This window comes from Cricetulus griseus, chromosome X (assembly GCF_003668045.3).
Source record: "Cricetulus griseus strain 17A/GY chromosome X, alternate assembly CriGri-PICRH-1.0, whole genome shotgun sequence".
NCBI classification, from domain to species: Eukaryota; Metazoa; Chordata; class Mammalia; order Rodentia; family Cricetidae; genus Cricetulus; species Cricetulus griseus.
The window spans coordinates 30,276,935-30,300,985 of NC_048604.1; the positions used below are offsets into that span (position 1 = coordinate 30,276,935).

The following is a 24,051-nucleotide window of genomic DNA, read 5'->3' on the forward strand; positions in this document are numbered from 1 at the left end:
GGGGTTTGGGAAAGCTTTTCAAAATTGGGACACACACACACACACACACACACACACACACACACACACACACAATTTAAAAATGTTTCAATAAAGTGATACTGGATTAGAAACAATCTGTGAGGATAATCTTTTCAATTGACCTTTTTTCATTCAAAAAACCCTTGGATTGCTCGTTTTAAAATTGTTTAGATTCATTTTGTTTTTATGTTTATGTTTTGATTGCACATATGTTGCATGCACCATATGTGTCTGGTGCCTGTGGAAGCTCATCCAATCACCTGGGACTGGAGGCCATGTGGGTGCTGGGAACCAAATCCAGGTCCTCTGCAAGAGCAAACAGTGCTCTTAACCTTTGTGCCTTCTCTCTCGCCCCCGAACTCTTAAAATTTCTATTGACTAATTTTATTCTTCGACAATTTCAAATATGCATATATGAAGGACAGACTCAGGAGTTCTTATCCCCCACTGCTTCCTATTTCCTATTGACAGATTCAAGGAGAGGGGAGAGTCAGTGATTTTAAATGGACACTCACCCACTGACCCTATCATGCTCCAATGAACAGTTCCAATCCAGTGGTCACACAGATGGCCCTGTCACAAATGGGTCACAAAACAAACCTAAAACCCATGAATCCAGGAAAGGGAATGGTGGAGAAAGGAGGGAGTGGAGATGATTGAGATGGGAAGGAATATGACAGGTTGTAGGGGGCCAATCGTAATACAGAATACATGGGGTAACTATAAAACAGAATACATTATATACTCTCTCTTTTTAACCCTTTATCGGCCCCATGGCCTTTCTCTCAGCACAGCACAGAATATGCCCACATAAAGGAGAAAGAATGAATACAACGGATTTGATCAAGGATTCAATTTTATGAATTTTATGCCAACCTAATTTTAAAATCCATAAAATTACCAGTCCACAATTCAATCCCGAATCTGTCATTTAAAATAAAAGAAGCAGGTCATCAACAATAGACTAGTGGCCAAAAAGGAAAAAACATCACAGGTTTTTATATTGCAAAGCAATACATTCAAGAGCACTATGGAACATCACATCTCCATTTAACACTATTTTCAAGTTTGATTACATTATTTCCCACAGTGTCTACTGAAGTGAAGTGAGTTTCGTGCATCTAAGCACCATGCAAAAACACCGGTCTTTTGGACAGAAATGAACCTATTTCATGCCCAGTCTTCTTCAGAGCAATAGTAAAAAACAAAAGGCTGAACATTACCAATTGCAGATCCCCACATCTAAGAGCACTGTTGAATGTAACATGAAAGGGACTAATTTGAAACCATTGTGGTAGCTTTTAACCCAACTCCTCATTTTATAAACCAATAAACGAAAAACAAACAATAAGCATGCATTCCCCCCTTTTAGCAGGAATTGAATTTCAGAACAGCCAAAGAGCCTAGCTGACAAGCAAGAAGCAATGCTTTACAGAAAGGTGCAGATTTATACACGTAGCTGAAAGGACAAAACAAGAAAACTGTCCTTTAACAACACCTAAAGGCTGAATAAAGCAACAGTATCAACTGGTGTAAAAAATATAAGCTAAAGGTTTGGCAGGGTACCCAACAGAGGATCCCCAATGGCACCGGTCAGGGGTGGGAGGAGGATGCAGATAACCTGAGGAAATACGCTGCTGTCGGCTTAAATACAGTGCTCATTCTTAGCCTCACTAATGGTGGCACAAATGGATGGTATCTATCTCTAAACAACTGGAAAAACTCGAGCAGGGCCTGAGCCTTAGATCCTATTAGGGATTCTTAATCTTTAAAGCACGGTGATGGTGTCTTAGCTGCAGAGGAAAGCATCCTTTGGTTTTTAAAAGATATGTACTGAAGTCAAAACAATTAAATATTTGGAAGTTTAAAAGCTACTTTGTGATTGAGCATGTGAAACCGGCACATCACGGTTGCCTGCTGGCAAGTGTGGGAAGAAGAGTGTGATTTTTCTTTTTAATGGATGCAAGAAAAGCAGATACAGAAGACAAGCAATTCCCTCTGCAATCCCCTCCCCCACCCTGAATATGGCCAGCAGCCCAATTAGTCACATGGAAAAGGCAAATAGCAAAGCAACAGGAAGAAATGCTGTTGGCCAAATTGTTACTATGGTGATGAACAAAACAACATCAAAACACTAGAAACCTTAAGGAAAACTACACTGAAGATTTATTTGCGGCCACATTGAAATACGTTTTTAAAGCAGCATTATCCATGGCATTGGTGTGGAAGTAAAGGGTATTTAAAAATCATATGGCTTCTTTCTTCAGGTTAGGAGTTGAGATCTTTGGGGTACTTGGGTCTAGTGCAGGTTTTATAGTCACTTCTCTACCTTTGGAGACTTTTCAGTGGCCCCCAGAGTCGCCACCTCTAAAGAGAAGATGTTAGGACAGAATCTAAGATTTGTCAAATTTGTAACTGAAGGCAAGAATTAGGCACATAAACGTGTCTCATCAGACAGCAGCATCTAAGATCATGTTTGTTCTGTGACTAAATGATTCTAGAAGGAATAGCTGACTTTCTTTTGCATGTAAATCACTTTGTGAGGACTACTTCTGTATAAACAGAGCAAATTACTAGACCTATGACATGAGTTCACGGGATGCTGGCTCTTGCTACTCAAACCCAGAGACCTGAGTTCAACCCCCTAGAACCCATATAATACTAAAAGGAGAGAACTAACTCCCCAAAGTTGTCCAACTGCCACATACACATCCTCCCCCAACACACATAGAACATTTTTTAAAGAAAAGCAGGTTACTCATTTGCTTAAAAGCAGACAGAAAATTGTTCCCTGGCCCTTGCCCATGTGTGGCATTATTTTATTATACCTTTAGTTAGAAAGACCTGATTTTGTTTAATGGTCTGCAGCCATCATGGGCGAAAATGTTCCATGCTTTCAGTGGTCCATCTTGTCAATATATCCAGCTCACGAAATTATAGAATTATCTGACTCATAGGGACAAAAACAACATATTATCCTCTAGACAGCAAATTGAAAAATCTCCCGCAATTTTCCTGTCTCTGAGAAAGATAATTGATTTGATTTTTGCCGTCAGTGTTGCCATCATTCACTCTATCACCCAGAACTCAAAACTTACAATTATTTTCTATTTTCCCTACCTTTCATCACCCACACAGAGTCACCAAGTCAGAGTGCATTCCTCTAATAATGTGTCTTATTATCAGTCTCCTCTGCCACCATATAAGCCCAAGTCTCCATTATCTCCCAGGCCTAGATGACTACAATAGTCTTCCTCCTCGTTAATGATTTGTACATGGTTTCTTTCATTATAAAAGTAATACATGGTTATTATGGGCAATTTGGAAATTTCAGGGAGACAGACAGAGTATCAGCTACCCATAATCTCCTTGACCCACTTCTTTCTATTCATTGTTCTATGTGTATCTAATATAGTCCTCTAAAAATTGGGATAGTGATTTATTAGATATTTATAATTTGTTTTGTACTCTTATAAGTGGGGTTTTCTTTCTTCTTTTTTGAGATACTATTCTTTGAAACCTAACTTTTTAAAAAAATCAATTTAAGATGTTATTCCGTATCTAAGTGCTGTGGATAGAAAGTCTAACTGCAGCCATCCTATTTTATAAGGAAATTGTTTTCTGTCTGAAAGCTGTTAACTTTTCACTGTCCTTAGATATGATGCACCCCCAGTTCACTTTATATGTTTTACCAAACTTTTCTGGTACTTGGACAGCAATATATGAGATGCAAATATTTCATCTGCTCATAAAAAGTTCTATTATTCCATTCATTTTGGTTCTCATTTATCTGTTAATTTTTCTTTTTGTTTTTCGAAACAGGGTTTCTCTGTGTAGCTTTGGAGCCTATCCTGGCACTCACTCTGGAGACCAGGCTGGCCTCGAACTCACAGAGATCTGCCTGCCCCTGCCTCCTGAGTGCTGGGATTAAAGGCGTGTGCCACCAACACCCTGCCATCTGTTGATTTTTTAATGGCATTATTTATATGTTAAGTTCACTTGATTTATATGTTCATTCTCTTACTTTTTGCTCAGTATATTTTTGTTTTAGAAAACAAAATCAATTTTGAATTGTTGGTAACTCATTGGTTTGTAGGTTTTCATATTAGAACAATGATGCATGGGTCATTCATGTGTCACTGTTTGGTTATTCCCTAAACATGATTTTCCAAGAGTATAATTTACATGAGCAAAGATTTGCATTATATTGTTGTTCTCAAGAAAAGACATACAGGTTAAACACCCCTGATTCCAATAAAAAAAGTTCTGAAATGCACCAATATCTGAAACCATTTTCACAGTGGCATGATGCTTTAGAAGTTCTGGACTTTGTCTGGGTATGCTACTATATGCCTTTAATCCTAACACTAAGGAGGCAGGGCAGATGGAGCACCCCGAGTTCAAGGCCAGCCTGGTGTACCTAGTGAGTACCAAGCTAGGTAAGGCTACGTAGTGAGATCCTGTAAAATAAATTTCTGAAGTTTGGATTTCTAATTTTCAGATCAAACAGTAAAGTCTATATAATATTCCAAAGTCTGAAAAAAATCATTTTGTTCTCAAGCATTTTAGACAAGGGACACTCAACCTATATGTAGGGCCACTAGCACTGCTTGACAAGTGCCACTTTCTTGCCTACTTGTTAAGAACTAGATATTGTTTCTTTTTAGAAATGCATTAGGCTAGCAGTTTAGATCTTGTCTTAGTTGCTTTTCTATTGCCACAAAGAGACACCATGACCAAGGCAACTTACAGAAGAGTTTCAAGGAAGCTTCCAGTTCCAGAGGGTTAGGGTCATTGACCATCATGTGGGGAGCACAGACCCAGATATAGGCAGTCATGGCACTGGAGAAGTAACTAAGAGCTCATAGCTCATCCGAAAGCATGAGGCAGAGAGTTAACTGAGCCTGCTGTGGCTTAGGAAACCAAATACAACCTCCCCCAACATGGCCACACCTCCCAATCCTTCCCAAACACTTCCACCATCTGGGGACTGAGTATTCAAACATAGGAGCCTATAAGGGAGCATTTTCATTCAAACCACCACATGACTACTCATCAGTGCTTTGGTTGGCATGTGCTGTGCATTTGGTGTTTGTCCACAGACACTGCACATCTGCACTGTGCATAGTCTCCATCCTGCTGAGCAGAGGAGCAAAGTTAAATGTCTTCCCATGGCCTGCCATTGAAGCCACAGTGACAGCACAGTGGAGCTGGAAATGGCAGAGTGGGGGTGAATGGGAGAGTGTATGCTCTGTTACTATTCCAAACGGGAAGATTTTAAGTCCGTCACACTGGACAAACAAAAACATATACTGTTGCAAACTAGGTCTACTTCCAGTCTGAGGCCATGCATGAACCTCCTTCTCTAATCCATACCGCTAGAGTAAGAATGATATTCTTCATGCCTTCTCACTGCATGCAATCCATAATACAATCCCAAGTCTTTTTCTCCTAACTCGTATATCCTAACCCTCTCTTGTCAAGCCAGCCTTGTAGAAGACAACAAGGTACTTGAGGACAAGCATTCTATCGTCTAAGAAGTAACGAAGCACAGGGGACAAAGCAAGGGAACTCTAGAATCTCACAACCAGCTGTGTGACTATGGCCAGGTTTCTAGACCTCACTGAGTCTCTATTTCCTCATCTGGAAAAAATGACACTAACAGTACTGTCTCAATTGCTTTCTCACTGCCATGATAAAATGCTCCAGACAAAAGCAACTTAATGGAGAATTTTTTTTAACTCACAGCTCATAGCAGAGAAATCAAGGCATTAGAAGATTGAAGCAGCTGATCGCCTCACATCCACAAACAGAAAACAGATGAATGCATGCTAGCGCTCGCCTTGCTTTCTCTACCCAGGATCCATTCCCAGGAAATGGTCTCATCCACAATTAAAATGAGCCTTCTCGAATCAATTAACATAATCAAGATAATCCCCTGAGGCATGTGCCAAAACCTATCTCCCAGGCGATTATAGAGTCCATCAGGTTGATAGCACCAACCTTCACAACCACCTACACTGTTGGGTGGTTTTGAGGATTCAATAAGTTAACTTAGGCCAGGTACTCACTGCCCTCCCTGACACACACTAGATGCTCAATAACTGCTTCCAGCATCTATTAGAGTAGTTGTTGAAATAAGAACATGTTATACAGGTTGTTTTACCAGGACAAGAATCACCTATGGCCTCTTTTTAAATATGCAGATTTGTAGAATTCATTCCCAACTTGCTGCCAGAATTTCTGGAGACAGAGCCTAGGAACCTGTACTTCTTGTAAGAATTCTAGCAGACTATGACTCAAGTGGAGTTAAAGGACCACTAGTTATCACACTAACCTTACCTGTGTTATACAATCTCTCTTGTAGACAACTGGACCTACCTGCCCAGGGGTACCTTGTCCTGGGCATCACCACTCTCTACAAAAGCAATTTACTTTTAAAAATTAAAGTGCTCCATAAGAATCCTTCTCTGACAACCTGTCAGCCTCCCTGCTCCCTGTCCTTAGCCAAATAGCATCATTGCCAGTATGAGCAATCTGTTATTATGAGAGTCAACAATAAATGAATATTATTTTCAAAAGCACTACTCATTGCTAACATGCAGTAAGCAATGTCTAAACTGTGAGGCATGCTAACTAGTTTTTTATTGTTATTATGCTCTGTATGAATTTTAATCTATATGAGGCAGGTGCTACTCTTACTACCACTTTGGAAATGGGAACAGCAGTTACAGAAAGGCTAAGCAAGTGACCCAAGGTCAAAAAGACAGTAAATGACACAGTGGCTATCGGAATCCAGACATTGTGACTCCAGAACCCAGGCTATTATCTAGTACACTCCATTGCTTCGCTAAATGAACTGCCCTATGCCTATTACTACTAATTTAAGCAATCTACAGTGCTATTAATATTTATTTCTTACATCTTCTTCATTATCTCATTAGAGTGAATGTATTTATCACAGAAACCTCAAACTCTTGTGTTCCCATGTCTTAAATCTCCAGCCCCAGGGTCTAGCATGAGAGTCTGCAGGAAACTAAGAGTTGAAGTGGGTCTGTTCTCTTTCTGTGTGCTTAGGCCCAGCTTTCTAATGAAGCTGTATGAACAAAGTGCATCTTAACCGTGAATCCTATCTATATTTACCCCATCAACATTTAAAAAGTATCTAAAAGTTGAAACTGTCCATTAGTTTAGTTTCCCAAATGAGACTCTTCCTCCTATGTGTTTAGACAAAATATCTCATTCCTCAGAAAGAGGACGGGGTCCAGTGACCCGAGACAGGCAGGGTGTTTTGAGAATTTCTTAGCTAGCATGCCTGACTAGATATCCAACTTTTTAAATCAACTCTTTCATCTTTTAGATCAAGTGGAGTCTAAAATAACCAATTTTGGCCTGGGGAGGTGACTCATTTGCTGTGTAAACATGAGGATCTGAGTTTGAAATATCAGCATCCATTTAAAAAGTTGGGCATGGCTGTTGATATGTGTAACCCCACACATCAGCAGGGTTGCCTGTGGAGGGCAGGGACAGTGGCATCGCCTGCTTCCCACCAGCCTCCTTCAGGGAGGAAGCCTCCCACAACATCATCCTCTGGCCTCAACGTGTGTAACCCTCCCAACACATGCATACACACACACACTATAAGCAATCTGAAGAATGTTGATACATGGTACAATATGATAAACCCTGAAAACATGATGCTAAATAAAATCACCCAAACTCAATGAGACCAACATTGCATGATTCCATATATATGAAATAGCCTAGAGCAGAACATAGAATAGTGGATGGCAGGAGGAAGGGATAAGAGATCAAGAAGTTAGGGTTTGGTGAGGCACATTTTTCACTGAGGATGATGAATGAACAAGTTCTAGATGTAGATACTGACGGTGCTTGTAAAACATGAAAATGTATTGTAGGGTACTGAACTATATACTTAAAATAGCTGGAATAGTCAATTTCATGTTATGTGTATTTTGCCATAAGTTTTCTAAACTTCATACCCTATTTCAATCCCTATGGAGGCAGTGCTTACCAGGGTATCATCATTCTGGTCTCCAAACATTTCTTTAAAAATCTTGCCAGGATCAGGAATTGGAGGAAATATAATGATCTTGAGCCTTTAATAAAACAGAGATTTTTTTTTGGATCAAACCTTCCAGTGCAGAGGAGTCTCTCACATAAAGACAGCAATATTAAAAATAGGCATGCAAAAGTCACATTACACAAGTCACTTTTAGTAAGTCACCTTTAGTAATGAGGGAATTTTGAAAAACATGTTTAAATGGATAGAGGAAATAAGGTACCAAATTAAATTACTCATATCACTTAAAGAATAATGAGGGCTGGACATGGTGATACAGAGCTTTAATCCCAGCAGTCAGGAGGCAGAGGTGGGTGAATCCCTGTGAGCTCAAGGCCAGCCATGGTTACATTGTGAGTCCCTGTCTCAAAAATAAAATAATGGAGCATAATCTCAGCAGATAAGAAAGAAGCTTTTTTTTATAATTTTGAGAACACACACACACACAATCTTAGTCTAACGGCACATAAGTATAATCTCAGCTACTCAGGAGCTTAAGCCAGGAGGGTTGCAAGTTCAAAGCTGTCTGAGCTATAGAGTAAGTTTAAGACCAGCCTAAGTAACTTAGAGCCTGTCTTAAACAGTAAGAAATGGGTTGGGGATATGGCATAGTGGTTATAGTGCTTGCCTATAGCATGTGCAAGAGCTTAGGTTCAATGCTCAGCACTGTCACCCCCAAACCTTTTTATTCGTATTACTTTTATTTGTTAGGTTGGTTGGTTTTTGCGTCTAAACAGCATCACATGTTGCTCAAACTGTCCACAAACTCGATATACAGCTAAGGATAGCCTTGAACTCCTGGTTTTTTTTTTTTTTTTTTTTTTTTTTTTTTGCTTCTACCTCTCAAGTCCTAGGATTACATGCATGCACCACTTCACACAGCCAAAATCTGATCATTTATTCCTTTCTTATTACTGCTATCACATTTTTCAATCTGAATGATGCACATGCCAGACAAGTTAGCTGCTACCTAGCCACTCCTCAGCCCCCTCCTGTCCTCTCTTTCTTGTGGGCCTGCCACACCTTTCAGGGTATGTCTCCAGGTGTACCCCATGATTCAGTCTTATGTCCTCCTGTATCTCCATCTAAGTGCTTGCTTTAATCATTTTAAACCTATTCCACAACATGACTCTCCAAATGTTATCTCGATCTTAGAACACTTCCTTAAACTCAAGGTCCATGTATATACAGTTGTCTACTGTACAAATTTCCTTGGATACTTACTAGGCATCTTAACAATGGATTAACAACTGAAATCCTCCCCTTTCTCTCAAAGGGAGCTCTCCTTAGTTTTTTTTTTTTTTTTCCATCTCAGGAAATGCCACGGACACTCAGCTGTTTAAGGTCAAACTCTGGAATGTTCAGTTTCCCTCATGCCTTCCTAACTTATTAGCCATCATCAAGTCTTGTTAATGTGGGCTTTTAAAATATATCCCACATTTATCTAACTATTTCTTCCTTCCTCTGTGCCCAACCCTCTAGTACAGATTGTTTTCAATAGGTTTGGTATTAAATGTTGTTAATCCCAGAACACAGAGGCAGAGACAAATGGATCTCTGTGAGTTTGAGGCTGGCCTGGTCTACATAAAAAATTCCAGGTCTGCCAAGGCAACATAGTGAGATCCTGTCTCGAAATAAAAAAAAAAAGAACAAATTAAAAAAAACCGAACCAGCTGGGCGTTGGTGGCACACACCTTTAATCCCAGCACTCGGGAGGCAGAGGCAGGAGGATCTCTGTGAGTTCGAGGCCAGCCTGGTCTCCAGAGCGAGTGCTAGGATAGGCTCCAAAGCTACACAGAGAAACCCTGTCTCAAAAAACTAAAAAAAAAAAAACCCAACCAAAAAATACAGACTGCTCTTTCATGCTTCCTTCTAAAACTCAATGCCTTGTAACACACCTGCTTTCTATTCTTGCCCAAAAGTCTTTAATAGTGACATGATCGTACATGTAAGAGAACAACAGACCACACAAATCATCTGCTTAGGGTACTCCAAGGCATCTTACCATGCCCTACCTGATCCCATATGCCAGCTTCTCCAGCCTCATCTCTAGCCACTCTCACTCACCCCATCTCTTCCAGCCACACAAGACAGGCTCATTTCAGCCTCGAACCTTGCTCCTTGATTTTCTGTTGGTCTGGACAAGCATTTGAATGGCCCGTGCCTTTATTTTATGAGTTTCTCATTAAATGATCATCTTCTTGGAGAGGACTTCCCTGACCACCTTATGTGAAATCAGTCTCCTATCATTGTCTACCTCTACCTCTGCCAACCTGACTTCCTACTATATATGTGTACTATCCCCTCTACAAATATAGATAGGGCCTGTGTTCTATTCACTGCCATAAGCCTGGAACTTTGAATAGTAACTAGCATACAAATAGATATGTAACATATTAATGATGAACTAATGCTAAAGCATTGGTTCTAGGCCCAGATCAATACTTCCATTCCAATCATGAGTATTTAAGAGCAGCAACCATCTCTATACTGGTAAAGGGAAATAAAACATCCTTTCTCTTTTTTCACACACGGTCTCATGGAGCTGAAGGTGGCCTTGAGTTCAGTGTATAACTGAGAATAGTTAAACTCCTGCTTCTCTTTCCCCCCCACCTCCCATGTGTTGGGATTACAGGTGTGCACCACCATGCTCAGCAATGAAACCACTATTAAGGAATTAGTAGCATATATTAATGACAATCTGCCAGAGTTCTCTTTCCTGTGGCATCGAGTAGCAGCCTGCTTTGCATTAACATTAGGTAAGTCATTTTATTAGCAAGAGAATTCATTTATTTTCTTTTTCTTTGTTGGTGCTGGAAATTAAACTAGCCTCAAACATGCTAACCTGGTGTCCTAGCACAGAGCTCCACTCCCAGACCCAATTTCTTTTTTTTTTTAATTGTGTATGAGCTTTGGGGGGGGAGCACAAATGTTCACACATGGGTGAACATGCCACTGTGCACATACAAAGGTCAGAGGACAACACAACACTGTGGAAATGGTTCTTTCCTTAAACATTTACATAGGTTCTAGGGATTAAACTTACATCATCAAGATTATTTGGCAAATGCCTTTACCCAATGAGATGTGTTGCTAGCCCCCTTAATCCCCTATTCTAAAAGCTCTTTCCAAGAGTTGCCAACTAGCTGTAGATAAATCAGGCATGAAAAGTGTTAATGAACACAGCGCAGGGTCTATTTAGCAATGTTAAACATTTAGACAAGGAACCATGCCAGAGCAGTGCTGTGGGAAATTCACTTGATGCTTCTTTTACCACAAAACAGGCACAATGATTTTCCTGTAATCGTACCAACATGAGGGGTAATAAGCATAGCATCCAGGCTAACAGGAAGTATAAATCTGCCTAGACCGGTGGCTTACCTTTTCAGGTAAAGAAGAAGGACAATGATTGCACCTGCGACAATGACTGGAATGATGAGTAGCATGGTTATGTAGAATGTGGAATTCGGCTCCTTACCTATAGAATAGAAAGCAAGCATGAGGACATGAGAACTACCAATTCTTTTTTTGTAATGAACCAGGCCACAATTCTATTTGCTAGTGAGATCACAGATATTTCTTTCCTATGCCTCAATCCATTTTCCCCAAATTCTTCAATTACCTTATAATAGTTTGAAATATTATCCTGCTCTGGTGCCTGAGCTTTCTAAATGAGTAAATACCTTAAGGATTGTTTGTAATAAGGGAATCTTAACTTGTTTTAGACAGTATTAAAGACTCCATATCTATTAACAACTTTCCTGGAACTCACTCTGTAGACCAGGCTGGCCTCAAACTCATTGAGATCCACTGGCCTGTGCCTTCCAAGTGTTGGGATTAGAGGCATGCACCACCACCGGCCGGTGGTTCTCAACCTTTCTAATGCTGCAACTCTTTAGTAAAGTTCCTCATGTTGTGGTGACTCTCAACCATAATATTTTTTTGTTGTTTTTCCAGACAGAGTTTCTCTGTGTAACAGCTTTGGCTGTCCTGGCACTCACTCTGTAGACCAGGCTGGCCTCAAACTCACAGAGATCTGCCTGCCTCTGCCTCCCAGTACTGAGATTAAAGGTGTGCACCACCACCCACCAGCTTGACTATCCATCCTTTCTTACTGTTTACTGAAAGACTTACTATCATACTTTCTTAATGTCCACTATAAAATACTAAAATCCTAACAATGGCCACCATCATGATTCTTAGAGTGCCTCCCCTATAAGTCTGGTACCATATCAGGTGCTCTGACATGCTTGTCTCTGAGCTTTTCCATCTGGTAGACAATATTCTTTCAGATCTATGTAGGAGACAAGGCCCAGGCAGGCCTCAAATATAGATCTGTCCAATTGCAAACTCTGTTTTTCTACACCTAACACATGGAAGGCTATTTATCTATTTCTATGTTCATCTTTCACATGGGCAAGAAGATCCAGAAAGCATTACCAGGACCTAATGTCCTTCTTTTAGGGAATTTCTAAAATGACCCCCAAGGAATTCCTGCCTCCCAATGATCATACCTTTGTATAATCCCCCTTCTTGACACGGGCTGCACTAATTGACTTGCTTCTAAGTAACAGAACAGCACCAGTGCTGGCCTCTTATTTCCAAGAACAGTGATGGTGGACCACTGTTTTCACAGGGCTGTTCTCTTACATATCCTTTCTTGCTAGGATTGGTCACTTGGGAAGCTGATTTCTATGCCAGAATGTCAGAAGGGAGCCCAGTAGAGAGGCATAAGGGGACAGGGAACTTTAAAAAATGTATTTCTATTAGCTTCCCACTGTAGCAGATTATGGCAAGAAAAGCCACAACTTTTCTCTCACAGTCCTGGAGGTAAAACAGTTCAAAATCAAGATACTGGCAAGGCCATGCGCTTTCTGAAGGCTCTGGAAAAAAATCTCTCACTTTTTTTCCAGCTTCTGGCAGCTCCCACAATCTTTGGAGTTTCTTGGTTGTGGCTACCTTACTCCAGTATCTTCCTCCATCTTCTCATGATTTTCCCTCTAGAGTTTCTCTGTGCTAGCTCTACTTTCCTTTTCCCCTTCCGTGTGCCTAGAAGTGGACACCCCAGCCTCTGTCAAGCCTTTGGATGAGATCACAGTCCTGCTTGTAGTCCTAATGTAATATTGCCAAACCTCTAGCAAAACTACACTAATCTCCTGACCTATAGAAACCGGGATGTGGTAGGTGCCTACTATTATAAGCTATTAAATTTTGGTGTCATTTGTTTTGTTTTCCTGAATGTTTTATTCTTGAGATAGAGTGTCACACTGTAGCTCAGGCTGATTTATAATTCACCATGCAGCCATGGCTGGCCTCAAACTTATGCCAATCTTCTTGCCTCAACCTCCTGAGTACTGGAACTATAGGTATTAGCTACCATTCCTAATTAATATCAGTGTACTTTGTTTTGCAAAAACAGGTAACATGTCTGACACACAGCTGTTCAGTCTCTCGATGAACATAGAATGACATTCTTCAAAAACCCATTTCTCTAACTCTTAGGCGCTGTTTAAAAAGTCTAGGGAGGGGGAACTGGGGTTATTATGTAAAATAAAAATAAATAAATAGTCTCATGTTGGTTCTATATTGCCCCTAGTGGCCACCAAAAGAAAAGCCAATTGCCTCTTCTCATCAGTGCTTTAAATATTAAGGATTCAACAGTTATGCCTTCTCAAGGTTACTTCTTACACAGTTCCTCATCAACTTTTAACTTCTCCAGCATCCTCATTACCATTTGAATGATAGATTCCAGTCAGTCATTGCATCTCCTACAATGTGATGCTCTGCACACAGATTGGGAAACGTGCTGCCACATACTCTCTCTCTCTCTCTCTCTCTCTCTCTCTCTCTCTCTGTGTGTGTGTGTGTGTGTGTGTGTGTGTGTGTGTTTGCGTGTCAAGTGAAAATGTTTGAGTAAATAGGAACCAGAGTTAATGTCAGGTGTCTTCTTCTATTTCTTTCTATATTATTTTTAAATTCGGAGTCCCTCACTAAACCAGGAGCTCATCAATTCAGCTAGATTAGCTGACCAGTAAGCCCAAGAGATCCTCCTGTCCCTACTCCCTGAGTACTGGGATTACAAGTGTATACCGCCATGCTAAGCTTTTTGTAAGTGGGTGCTAGGGACTAAACTTAGGTCCTCATGCTTACACAGCAAGCACTTTACCAAATGAGCTGTGTCCTCAGCTCTGCTTTGCACTTCTGAAGGGGATGGACCACTGAGGCCTCACCCTGCAGCAGTATCTTGACCTGTGAGCTGCACCAGCCTGCTATCCAAGACAGTGCATGCATTTTCTCTGGCACCCAACTCCACAATTCAAAGAGGTCTTTCTCATCCTTTATCTGAGCATGGCCTGCTCAACGTAACCACTAACATGATTTGTCTCTATTAAATACCACCAAGCTCATTGTTACCTTCCCGAGTCCATCAACTAGCATACAGGACAGTCCTCTGGCATGGTAAAGCCTGAAGATTTGATGGTGCCTGCCTTCTGTGTTTTTGTTCAGGTTGCTCATAAAGATGGAGATGGGGCACAGGTGAGGATAATACCCCATGGATTGTGGTCTTCCAAAGAACTTATGTTGTCCATTAACCCTGGGTGATTTGATAGCCATTAAATGGAAAAGAAATGTGTATTTTAAGTGTTCTCTGACATCAAGAAAGAATGGCAGCCCCTTCCCAATCTATTTTGGGCTTCCCCTTAGTTTCTTGCCATCAGTGTTTTATACTGTAATGACATTGTGCCCTCTTACCTATACTCTGCGCTTCGCTCCAATGACTCCACAGGTGATTGTCGTCAAAGCATAACCTGTTTGTTTTGACTCTTACTCTGACTGTGTAGACAGTGTCAGAAAGAACACCAGGGAGCTCGAAACAAGTTGTACCCTTCAATGTAAAGTAGAAATGCACAAAAATATTATCAGTTTATTCCCTTTAGCTCTGCTGTTGGATTATAATATAAGGATTTGCCAAATTCTGTTTGTGGTTAAGACTTGGATTACAATTAAGATTATCTGACTTTGACTCCTGAAAAACACTGACCATAACCCACAGAACAAAACAGTTTGCTTTTCACTAAGTGTTTCAAATTTACATTCTGCCTGCCCTGCCCCACCCCCACCCCCACCCTCACCCCAGTTACTCCGTGTCTAAGCCCAAGTAACAAAAGCTGAATTTACTAACCTCCATGTTTCTATCAGATTCTGAAATCTGGCATTTGTCCTCTTCAACCTTGAAAAAATGAGTTTCAAAATTAAAAAAAATGTTTTGTGTCTTTTACCCACTTCTAACATACTTTCCTTGCATCCTATTAAAAGAACATGTGAGATGGAGAAATGTCTCAGCAGCTAAGAGCACTTGCTGCTCTTCCAGAGGACCAAAGTTTGACTCAGCAACCACATTAGGCAAGTCACAACAGCCTGTAAGTCCAGTTCTAGGAAATCTAACACCTCTGGCTTCCTCTGGCACCTTCATTTATACAGAGACACACATACCACACATAAATAAAAATGATACAAAAGTTAAAGAAAGTCAGGTGGTGGTGGCACATGCCTTTAATCCCTGAACTTGGGAGGCAGAGGCAGGCAGTTCTCTGTGAGTTCGAGGCCAGCCTGGTCTACAGAGTGAGTGCCAGGATAGGCTCCATATGCTGCTCTTTTTATTAAGTGGTACTGTGTATATTAAATATCCTTGGGAATAAAAAATTCTTTCCCTCTACCTCGCACTATTCATAAGACCAATTTCAAGTGTGCTGCACATATAAATATAGAAAGTAAAATAAATGAACAAAGGGACTGAGCAGATTGCTCAATGGTTAAGTGTTTGCCATGCAAACATAGGGCCTAGAGTTCAAATCAGTAGAGCACATGTAACACTGGGCGGGTGGGTCTGGCATCCACCTATAATTCCAGCTCTAAAAAGATGGAGACAAGAGGATTTCCCTTAGCAATCTGGAGACTAGCTTTATCAGTGAGCCAGAAGATTACCCATACAAACCTGGAGACTAGCTATATCAGTGAGCTCTGGGTTTGAGTGAGAGATCATATATTTTTCAATTAATAAAGTGGATGAATGATAAAAGATGATTTCCAATGTCAACCTCAGGCCTCCACACACGCAAACACACACCCACACCACACATAAGTGAATGGAAAAAGTGAACAGATATAAACATATAAATATAGCAAGCCATCAGATGAACCATCTACATAACTCTGAAAGAGGAAAAGATGTGTTAAGCAGCACCCATGAACCATAAATAAACATTTTCTAAAGTGTTAAAACTTAAAAGCACAACCTATTAAGGGGACAAACAGTCAATGTAGAGAAGAAAACATTATGTAATCTCCAACAAAGGCTGTGAATAAATTTATCTTCTACATATTTTTGAATGACAGCTCAATCATAGAATTGGAATATGATCTGAAGAGGCAATTCATAAGAAGATATGCACATGGACAATAAATATGAAAAAGTTCTTAACTTCACTGGTCATCACAGAAGTGTAAATGAAATAGAAATAACAATATACACACCTACCAGACAATATCAAGTTTTGATGGCTCATGAGGTGCCTAAAACTTTCAATTGCTGTTAAGTGTGTAAATTGGCACAAACATTTAGAAAAATTGTCATTTTCTAGTAGGGACAACCATATATAACTCGTTGGTATCTGCCCCCCCCTAAACAGAGGCTTGCCCACAAAGAGTTATGTGCTTATGCACCAGGAGACAGATGTGCAAATGTTTGTAAAAGTCTATTCATAATAGCTTAAACTGGAAACTTGCCAAGTCAGTGAGAAAATCCATTAGTTGAAAGTGATACAATCACACAATGGGATGCACATAATGAAAATTAACCATCTACAACTACTGAAAAAATCGTTTAAAATTTATGTTGAATGAAAGCAAACAAACACAAAAATATGTTCTGGTATTGGTGGTATAACGATGAGCATTGCTACTGTCCAAACATGTTCTCTATAATTCTATTTATAGAAAGAATTTATTGATCGAGAGAGACAAAGAAACATGCAGCGACAGAAACTTGCTCCATTGCCTAGGTTGATCTCAACTCCCTGGGCAAGCTAGTCTCCTCTTAGCCCTCTGAGTAGCTGGAGATATAGACATGGCTAGCATACCTGAGAAAGTTTAAATGGTAGCAACAAACAAATCTACAAGATTAGAAGTCTTGATAATAGTTTTCTTTTAGGAATATAGCACCTAGAAGAGATAATGAGGGGGCTTCTATGGTGCTGGCTATAGAGGTGAAAGGTGATTTGTAAAATTCATTTCTGAAACTGTTTGTAGAAGAATATGCCAACAATTACAGCACTTGGAAGGTAGAGGCAGGAGAGCCAGGGGTTCAAGGCCAGCTTAAGCTACATAGTGAGCTTCAAACCATCTATATGACACTGTGTTTCCTAAAAGCAAAAACATCCAAATAAGTAAAAATAGCTTATGAAAAATTATTGACATGTACATCATGACTTATCTACTTTTTTCTAGAGTGAATTACATTCAATTAACAAGTTTTTAAAGTTGTTTATTTAATGTGTTTGTCCGAGTATACATACATGTACCATGTATGGGCAAGAGCCAGCAGAAGTCAGAAGAGACTGTTGAAATGTCTTCTAGAGAATTTGACAATTCTGATCCCTACCATGTAGGTGCTGGGAATTGAACACAGGTCCTCTACAAGAGCAGTAGGTGGGCTTAACCACTGACCCATTTCTTTAGCCCTCCATTACAATTTTTAAGAGAGACTAGTTTCCCTTCTTGAGAGCCTAAGATATAAATTTGATGTTTATTAAAAAGTCAAAATATCAAGCATGAAAATCTGTTGCTTAGTCTTAATAGTGAAACTTCTATCAAAACTAAAAATTTTAATTTAGTTTTATTTTATATGCATTGGTGTTTTGCTTGCATGTGTGTCTATGAGGATGTTGGATCTCCTGGAACTGGAGTTAGAGACACTTGCATGCTGTGGGTTCTTGGAATGGAACCTCATTCTTCTGGAAGAGCATCCAGTACTCTTAACCACCGAGCGATCTCTCGAGTCCCTGTCAAAGAAACTTTTAAACATGAAGCAAAGACCACAACATACCACTATTAATTTTGACACTTGATGCCATTGACTACACAGTCCATAGCAACCTTTCTGAAGAGCTAAAAGGCCAGTCAAATGAAGCAAGACTATCATTTTAGTAGTTCATACACAGGCAGATAAAAAGCAGGTGGCCTCCGTGTCCTATTTCTGGAACCACTGGCCTTCTGAGAAATCACAAGTGTCAAGTGCCACTTAAGAGATCAAGCTGTAGACTGGTATCACTTCTTTCCTGGACCATTTCCCAAACATACGAAAGCCAAAGTTAGCAAATCACTATGTAGATTAAGTCTAGGCCCTTGTAACACTGTAAATCCTCATGTATGGGTGAGCAGATGCTGATACCTCTGAGAGCAGGAAAATAAGGGCACAAAGCACTAAGTAGACCGTTTTCAGGGAAGGAGTGGGTATAAGAAAATAATTCCTATCTTATCTCTGAATATAAACCCCCATATGATGGTAGGAGTTCATGATCCAGTTTACCCATTCTGTCGACCTGCAAATCCAACAAACAACTCCTCAAATAGTCTTTCAGAAAGAGAAAGAAGGGTGTAATCAGCAAGGCTCAAAATTAGCACACAAAGAGCTGATGGCATTTTAGGCAGGAAGCAGCTGGTGAACATCGGCTTGAAGAAAGCATTAAACTCAAGCACATAAACAGAGGAATTGCAAATAGACTACAGTCCGGTTGAGTGTATATAACAGCCATGGTGTACCTGTTTTCCTTAGTTCAGAAAGTAAAATACATGTATTAATATATATTAACTCAACAATACTTTAATTAGTGATTTTTAAGCACTAGTGATTGAACCTAGGGCCTCAAGCATGCTAGGCAAGGGTTCTACCACTGAGCTACAGACTTAGTCCTTATTTAATAATGGCTTATACACAGAATTGTGTCAAGTAATCTTGGTCCAAGTTGAAGACAGAGACTGGCCTCTGAGGTCACACTGACTTATAATCTGTGTGAAAGTTACTTAATCTTTCTTCAGCCTTAGTTTCTCAAAACAGTGGGTTCCAGTAACACTAATTTCATGGGTTATTATGAGTTCAACATGGGTTATTATGAGCCCTTAGGCGAGTATCTTTGTAGCATATTCCAGACAGTTGATAAATGGCAGTTATTACTGTTAAGTACTGAGGTGGTATCCAGTGGTTAAAGACATAACCTTGGGATTAAGACTCTGGCTTCAAGCTTTTTCAGTTTTTATTTTACTCATGAGCATTTTGCCTGCATGTAGGCTACATGGTGCCCACGGAAGCCAGAAGGTGGCATCAAATCCCTGGAACTGGAATTAGAGCCAGTCTTGAGCCACCCTGTGGGTACTGAGAATCAAACCCAAGTCTTCCAGAAAAGCGGCCAGTGCTCTTAGCCACTGAGCCATCTCTCTAGCCCCTTTTTGCTTAAAGTGTGATTCTATCTTTTACTAGAAATATGGCCTTAGGTGTAACTAAACTTTCCCAGTGTAAAACAGGGATCAGGTAACAGGACATATGTCCCTAGGTTTAGTGTGATTTCAAATGAGAGAATTAAGAGAAAGCACTTACTAATACACCTACTAAATAGTCACCGTTGGGTACATGTAAGTTGTTGTTAGTACCAAGACCAGAACAAAGTTCTCACTACTGGATGCCTGCTGCATACTTTCAGCGGAGAGAAGAGGCATAAGGTGATGAGGCTGTAAATAGCAGGGCATAAGTGAGAGGCTAAATGAGTCAGGAACAGCAGGACATGTCTGTGTACTTCCCACAGGAGCACCAGGGGAGAGTAAAGGCTGGAGTGACCAAAATACTCACTTTGCTGTCAATCTAAATATCCTCCCTTCCCCCACAGGGAAATCATTTCTTTTTGCATGGGGACACCATGCTTTCTAACACTACCAATGACTGTATATCACTAAACAGTTGCATCTGCAAACAGCCTGAAGGCCTCTGTTCTGTTGTGGAGTTAGAGAATGGCAACCCTGACTTCCTTTAGTAAGCATTTGGGAGAGTTCCATAATGAGCTAAAAACAACCGAACCCAGAAATTTTATCCATGTGCAAGATACCAGGCTCCTTTAAAAAGCCAATGTAACACATTTTAATATAGAACTTCTAAAATACAAATGCACAAAGGACCCAGACAGGTAGCAAACAAGAGAGTGAATGGTCTTGAGGCGCCACCTTATGGAAATCCACACCTAGAATGGTCTGATTTTAAATCTGGATGCCCCACAAAAAAAAGGTTTTGTAGCTGTCACATTTAGTGTGTGCCCGTGCATTTGTGCACGTGTGCGTGTAGGTATATGACTGCTATGGCACACATATGGAGGTCAGAGGAAAACTTTGCAGTAGTTGGTTCCCACCCGTGTGGGTCCCAAAGACTGAACACAGGACACCGGGCTTAGAGGCAAACCACTAAGCTATCACACCAGCCTCCCCCTCCAATTAAAATTTAATAAGCAAAGCAACAAAATCCACAAGAATTTATAAAACTTTAAATCAAACAATGGGAACGGTGCCCTAAGGTTACACCATATTCTGGTGAAGGCCCCACAGAGACTTTTAATTTGCATGTCTTACATTGGTTTTTGGACAGCAGACATATGTGTAATCCAGCAAACACTGACTATTCCAATTGGATTATATTCCTGCCGAAAACTCCAAGAAAAAAGAACTTCCCTTCCAAAGCGTCTACACACCTGCATGATTTCATCCCTGCCCATTGTTTAGACATCTTTCTTTTCCTATTTTGGCCACACCCGCTCCCTCTGTTTTTAAACCACATCAATCTCATTCCTGACTGCATTAAAAAACAAAAACAAAAACAATACTGCTGTCCCTTCCAACCCCAATTCCTCATATAGCTAGCTCCTGCTAAATATTCTACTCTCATCTCAGATGTCACTATTTTATGTGACTTCCCCACCTAATATTTCCTCAGGCCCCTCTGGTTATTCTAACTATTAGCTCATTTCTTTTTCTTCAGAATCCTCACACTGTGAAATTAGTTTACTAATTCACATACTTATTTTCCAAGCAGCAATCTCCGTGAAGAAAAAAAGAGACATGTTTGTCAGCTGTCACTTTCACTGCATTATAGCTGTAGCAAGCAAAAGTGTCTGGTACATGGCAGCCAGTAGCAATCTTTCAAGCAACTTAAACCCTGGATCCAATACTACTAATGCCTTATTTTTTAAATTTTTATTATCATCCTTATTCTGCGGATGAATGTTAAGAGCTACATTTCGTTATTATTCTAATAAAAGAAAGTATTCCAAGAAAAACTACAATCTAAGAAAACTTACAGAGAAAGTCCCATGACGTTCAGTTTGACTGCTACTGACTTCTACTTCAGAAGATAAACATCTGCTACTAAAATTCTGTGGATTCTTCCACTGTACAACTAAGGCATCATTTTTGAAGAAAAGACGTTTAATATGTGGAGGACCCGGTTTCACTGAAAGAGAGAAGAAAGAAAATTAGTTTCTCCAACTTTATTTAATTATATGTATATAAGATGTGATTATATATGTAAACTGGATAATGAAGGTTCACAAAGTGCAATCAAAATAGGGCTGATGGCTTTTAATGGCTTCACATGATCTCATATAGAGTTTGAGAATTTCTCATTAGCCACAATTAGCAGAGGAAGTGTATTTAAAACTGCCCAGTAAAATGGATTTAAGGAGAGCCTTTGGGGTTATCTGGTAAATGACATGAACTCTGATCTGAGTCTAGTCAGAAAATGGTCAAGGTAGAATCAGGACACACAGAATAAAGAAAAGGAGTTCTTAGATACAGATGTGCTTCCACCACATGGGTAAGAAAATCCTGGATACAAGAGGCTTCTCTATCTCTCCCTCACTGATGCCAATCCAAGACCACAATTTAAAAAATAGCCTGCTCTCCATTACGGGCTGTAACGTGGCTGCACGTAGAGAACATTTTGTTAAGCGAAACAAGCCAATCTTAAAAAAAAAAAAAGACAAGTGCTGTGATTCTACTCATGTGAAATGCTAAAGTAGCTATAGTCAATGAAATGGAAAGCAGAATGTTGCTGCCAAGAGCTGTGGGGAAGCAGAATTAATATTTAATAGGTATAATTTCACTTTTGCATAATGAAAAACATATAGATGCTGGGCAGTGGTGGCACACGCCTTTAATCCCAGCACTCGGGAGGCAGAGGCAGGTGGATCTCTGTGAGTTCGAGGCCAGCCTGGTCTCAAGAGCGAGTGCCAGGACAGGCTCCAAAGCTACAAAGAGAAACCCTGTCTCAAAATGAAAAAGAAAGAAAAGAAAAAAATCTCTTGTAGTGATCTGTTGTACAAAAATATGAATACATTTAACACTACTGTGCTTGTAAGATGATGATGGCAAACTCAGCATTGTATGATTATAGTCCCAATTAAGAATAAGATATTTTAAAAGCATTAGCCAGGTCAGATTACTTTTGCAGGAGTGAGCTATACTTAAGAACAAGGAACCCAAAATACAGAGGCCAACTTCTTGTCAAGAGAATTACTCTTTATGTCACCATTAATTCCAGAAAGAACAGTAAAATAAACCTCAAAACCCTACCTAAAACAGTCTGCCAAACAAGCAAGGAAAAGGGAGGGCTTTGCTTCAGCCAACCCTATGTGATAAATTATCCTGACCTCACTCTCTTGGCCTACAAACTAAGCTGCCTTTGGTCCCCTGCTACAGTTGACTTCCAAGACTCTCTGGAGGAGTGGTAAATAGTGTTCTGCTTACAGATTTAGATAAGCTTTTATCAAATGATGCCTCTTTGTTCTATTAATCATCCACTTCTCATTTAGCCAGAATCAGAGCTCCCTGATAGGTTACTGCAATGAGCAAACCAATATACAGCATTGTTTTACTTTGGAGATTTGCAAAATGCTTTAAGATGCCTCATGTCCTTTGGCTCTTACACTAATTCTTTGAGGTCCAAGGGAACTATATATTCCATTTTACAAATAAGGAAACACTCAAAACGGGTCTATATGCCTTTACAAGAAGAGGTGCTAGGCACTCAACCAAATATTTGTTGTTCAAGCCTTGTATTGGTTAATTTTGTCAAGCTGAAACAAACTGGAGTCACACAGAAAGAGGGACTCTCAGCTAAGGAACTGTCTCTATCAGACAGACATGAAGGCATGGTGATTGATGACTGATGTGGCAGGACCTAGCTCTCTGTGAGCAGTCCCACCTCTGTGTAGGCTGAGCAAGCCAAACAGAGCAAGCCAGTAATCAGCCTCTATCCATGGTCTCTGCTTCAGTTCCTTCCTCCAGTTTCCTGCCTTGAGCTCCTGCCTCAGCTTCCTTCAATGGTGGTCTGTGACATGGAAATGTAAGACCCTTTCCTCCTCAAGTTGGTTTTTCACCAGTGTTTTATTAAAGTAAAAGAGAAGCAAACTAATACTGGCCTCTAACAAGTCAACACTTAGCCATTACCGTCCAATATGGGTGTCCTGGATGTTATGACTGATCGATACATGTGCCATATGGAGTTAGATATTGTGAATATGGTGGTGAGTGAATAGGGCAGTGGTGGAGTATTGCTTAGCATTCGCAAATTCCTGAACTCAACCCCTAGGCTATTGTATCCCATCAAAGCTTTTGTAGCCCAAAGATTATTCAGGGATTATATGATCAGATAAGCATCTCCTCCAGGGTATCAAAGTGAAAGAAGATCTTTGAGTCAGACATCCCAGGTCCCAGTCTTGGCTGTACAACTTATTTCCCTAAGTCTCTGTTTCTAGGTCAACAAGAAGAAGGTATGTGGTACTCATGTTTCAGAAGTACCATTTCCAATTTGCTTCTGAAACCATCTGTCAAAGAAAAGTGCAGGCAAATGC

General features: G+C 40.2%; 1 protein-coding gene across 1 annotated transcript in view; it reads right to left on the minus strand.

The window, feature by feature from the left end:
• Il13ra1 (interleukin 13 receptor subunit alpha 1) overlaps positions 1–24,051 on the minus strand; it is a 66,700-nt gene that overhangs the window by 10,487 nt on the left and 32,162 nt on the right. Inside the window, exons 6-10 of the mRNA XM_027431966.2 lie at positions 21,499–21,650; positions 15,288–15,335; positions 14,858–14,990; positions 11,486–11,582; positions 8,057–8,141 (exon numbers count right to left, since the gene is read on the minus strand). Coding sequence (XP_027287767.1) covers positions 8,057–8,141; positions 11,486–11,582; positions 14,858–14,990; positions 15,288–15,335; positions 21,499–21,650 — 515 coding nt within the window. The remainder of the gene's footprint in view (positions 1–8,056; positions 8,142–11,485; positions 11,583–14,857; positions 14,991–15,287; positions 15,336–21,498; positions 21,651–24,051) is intronic.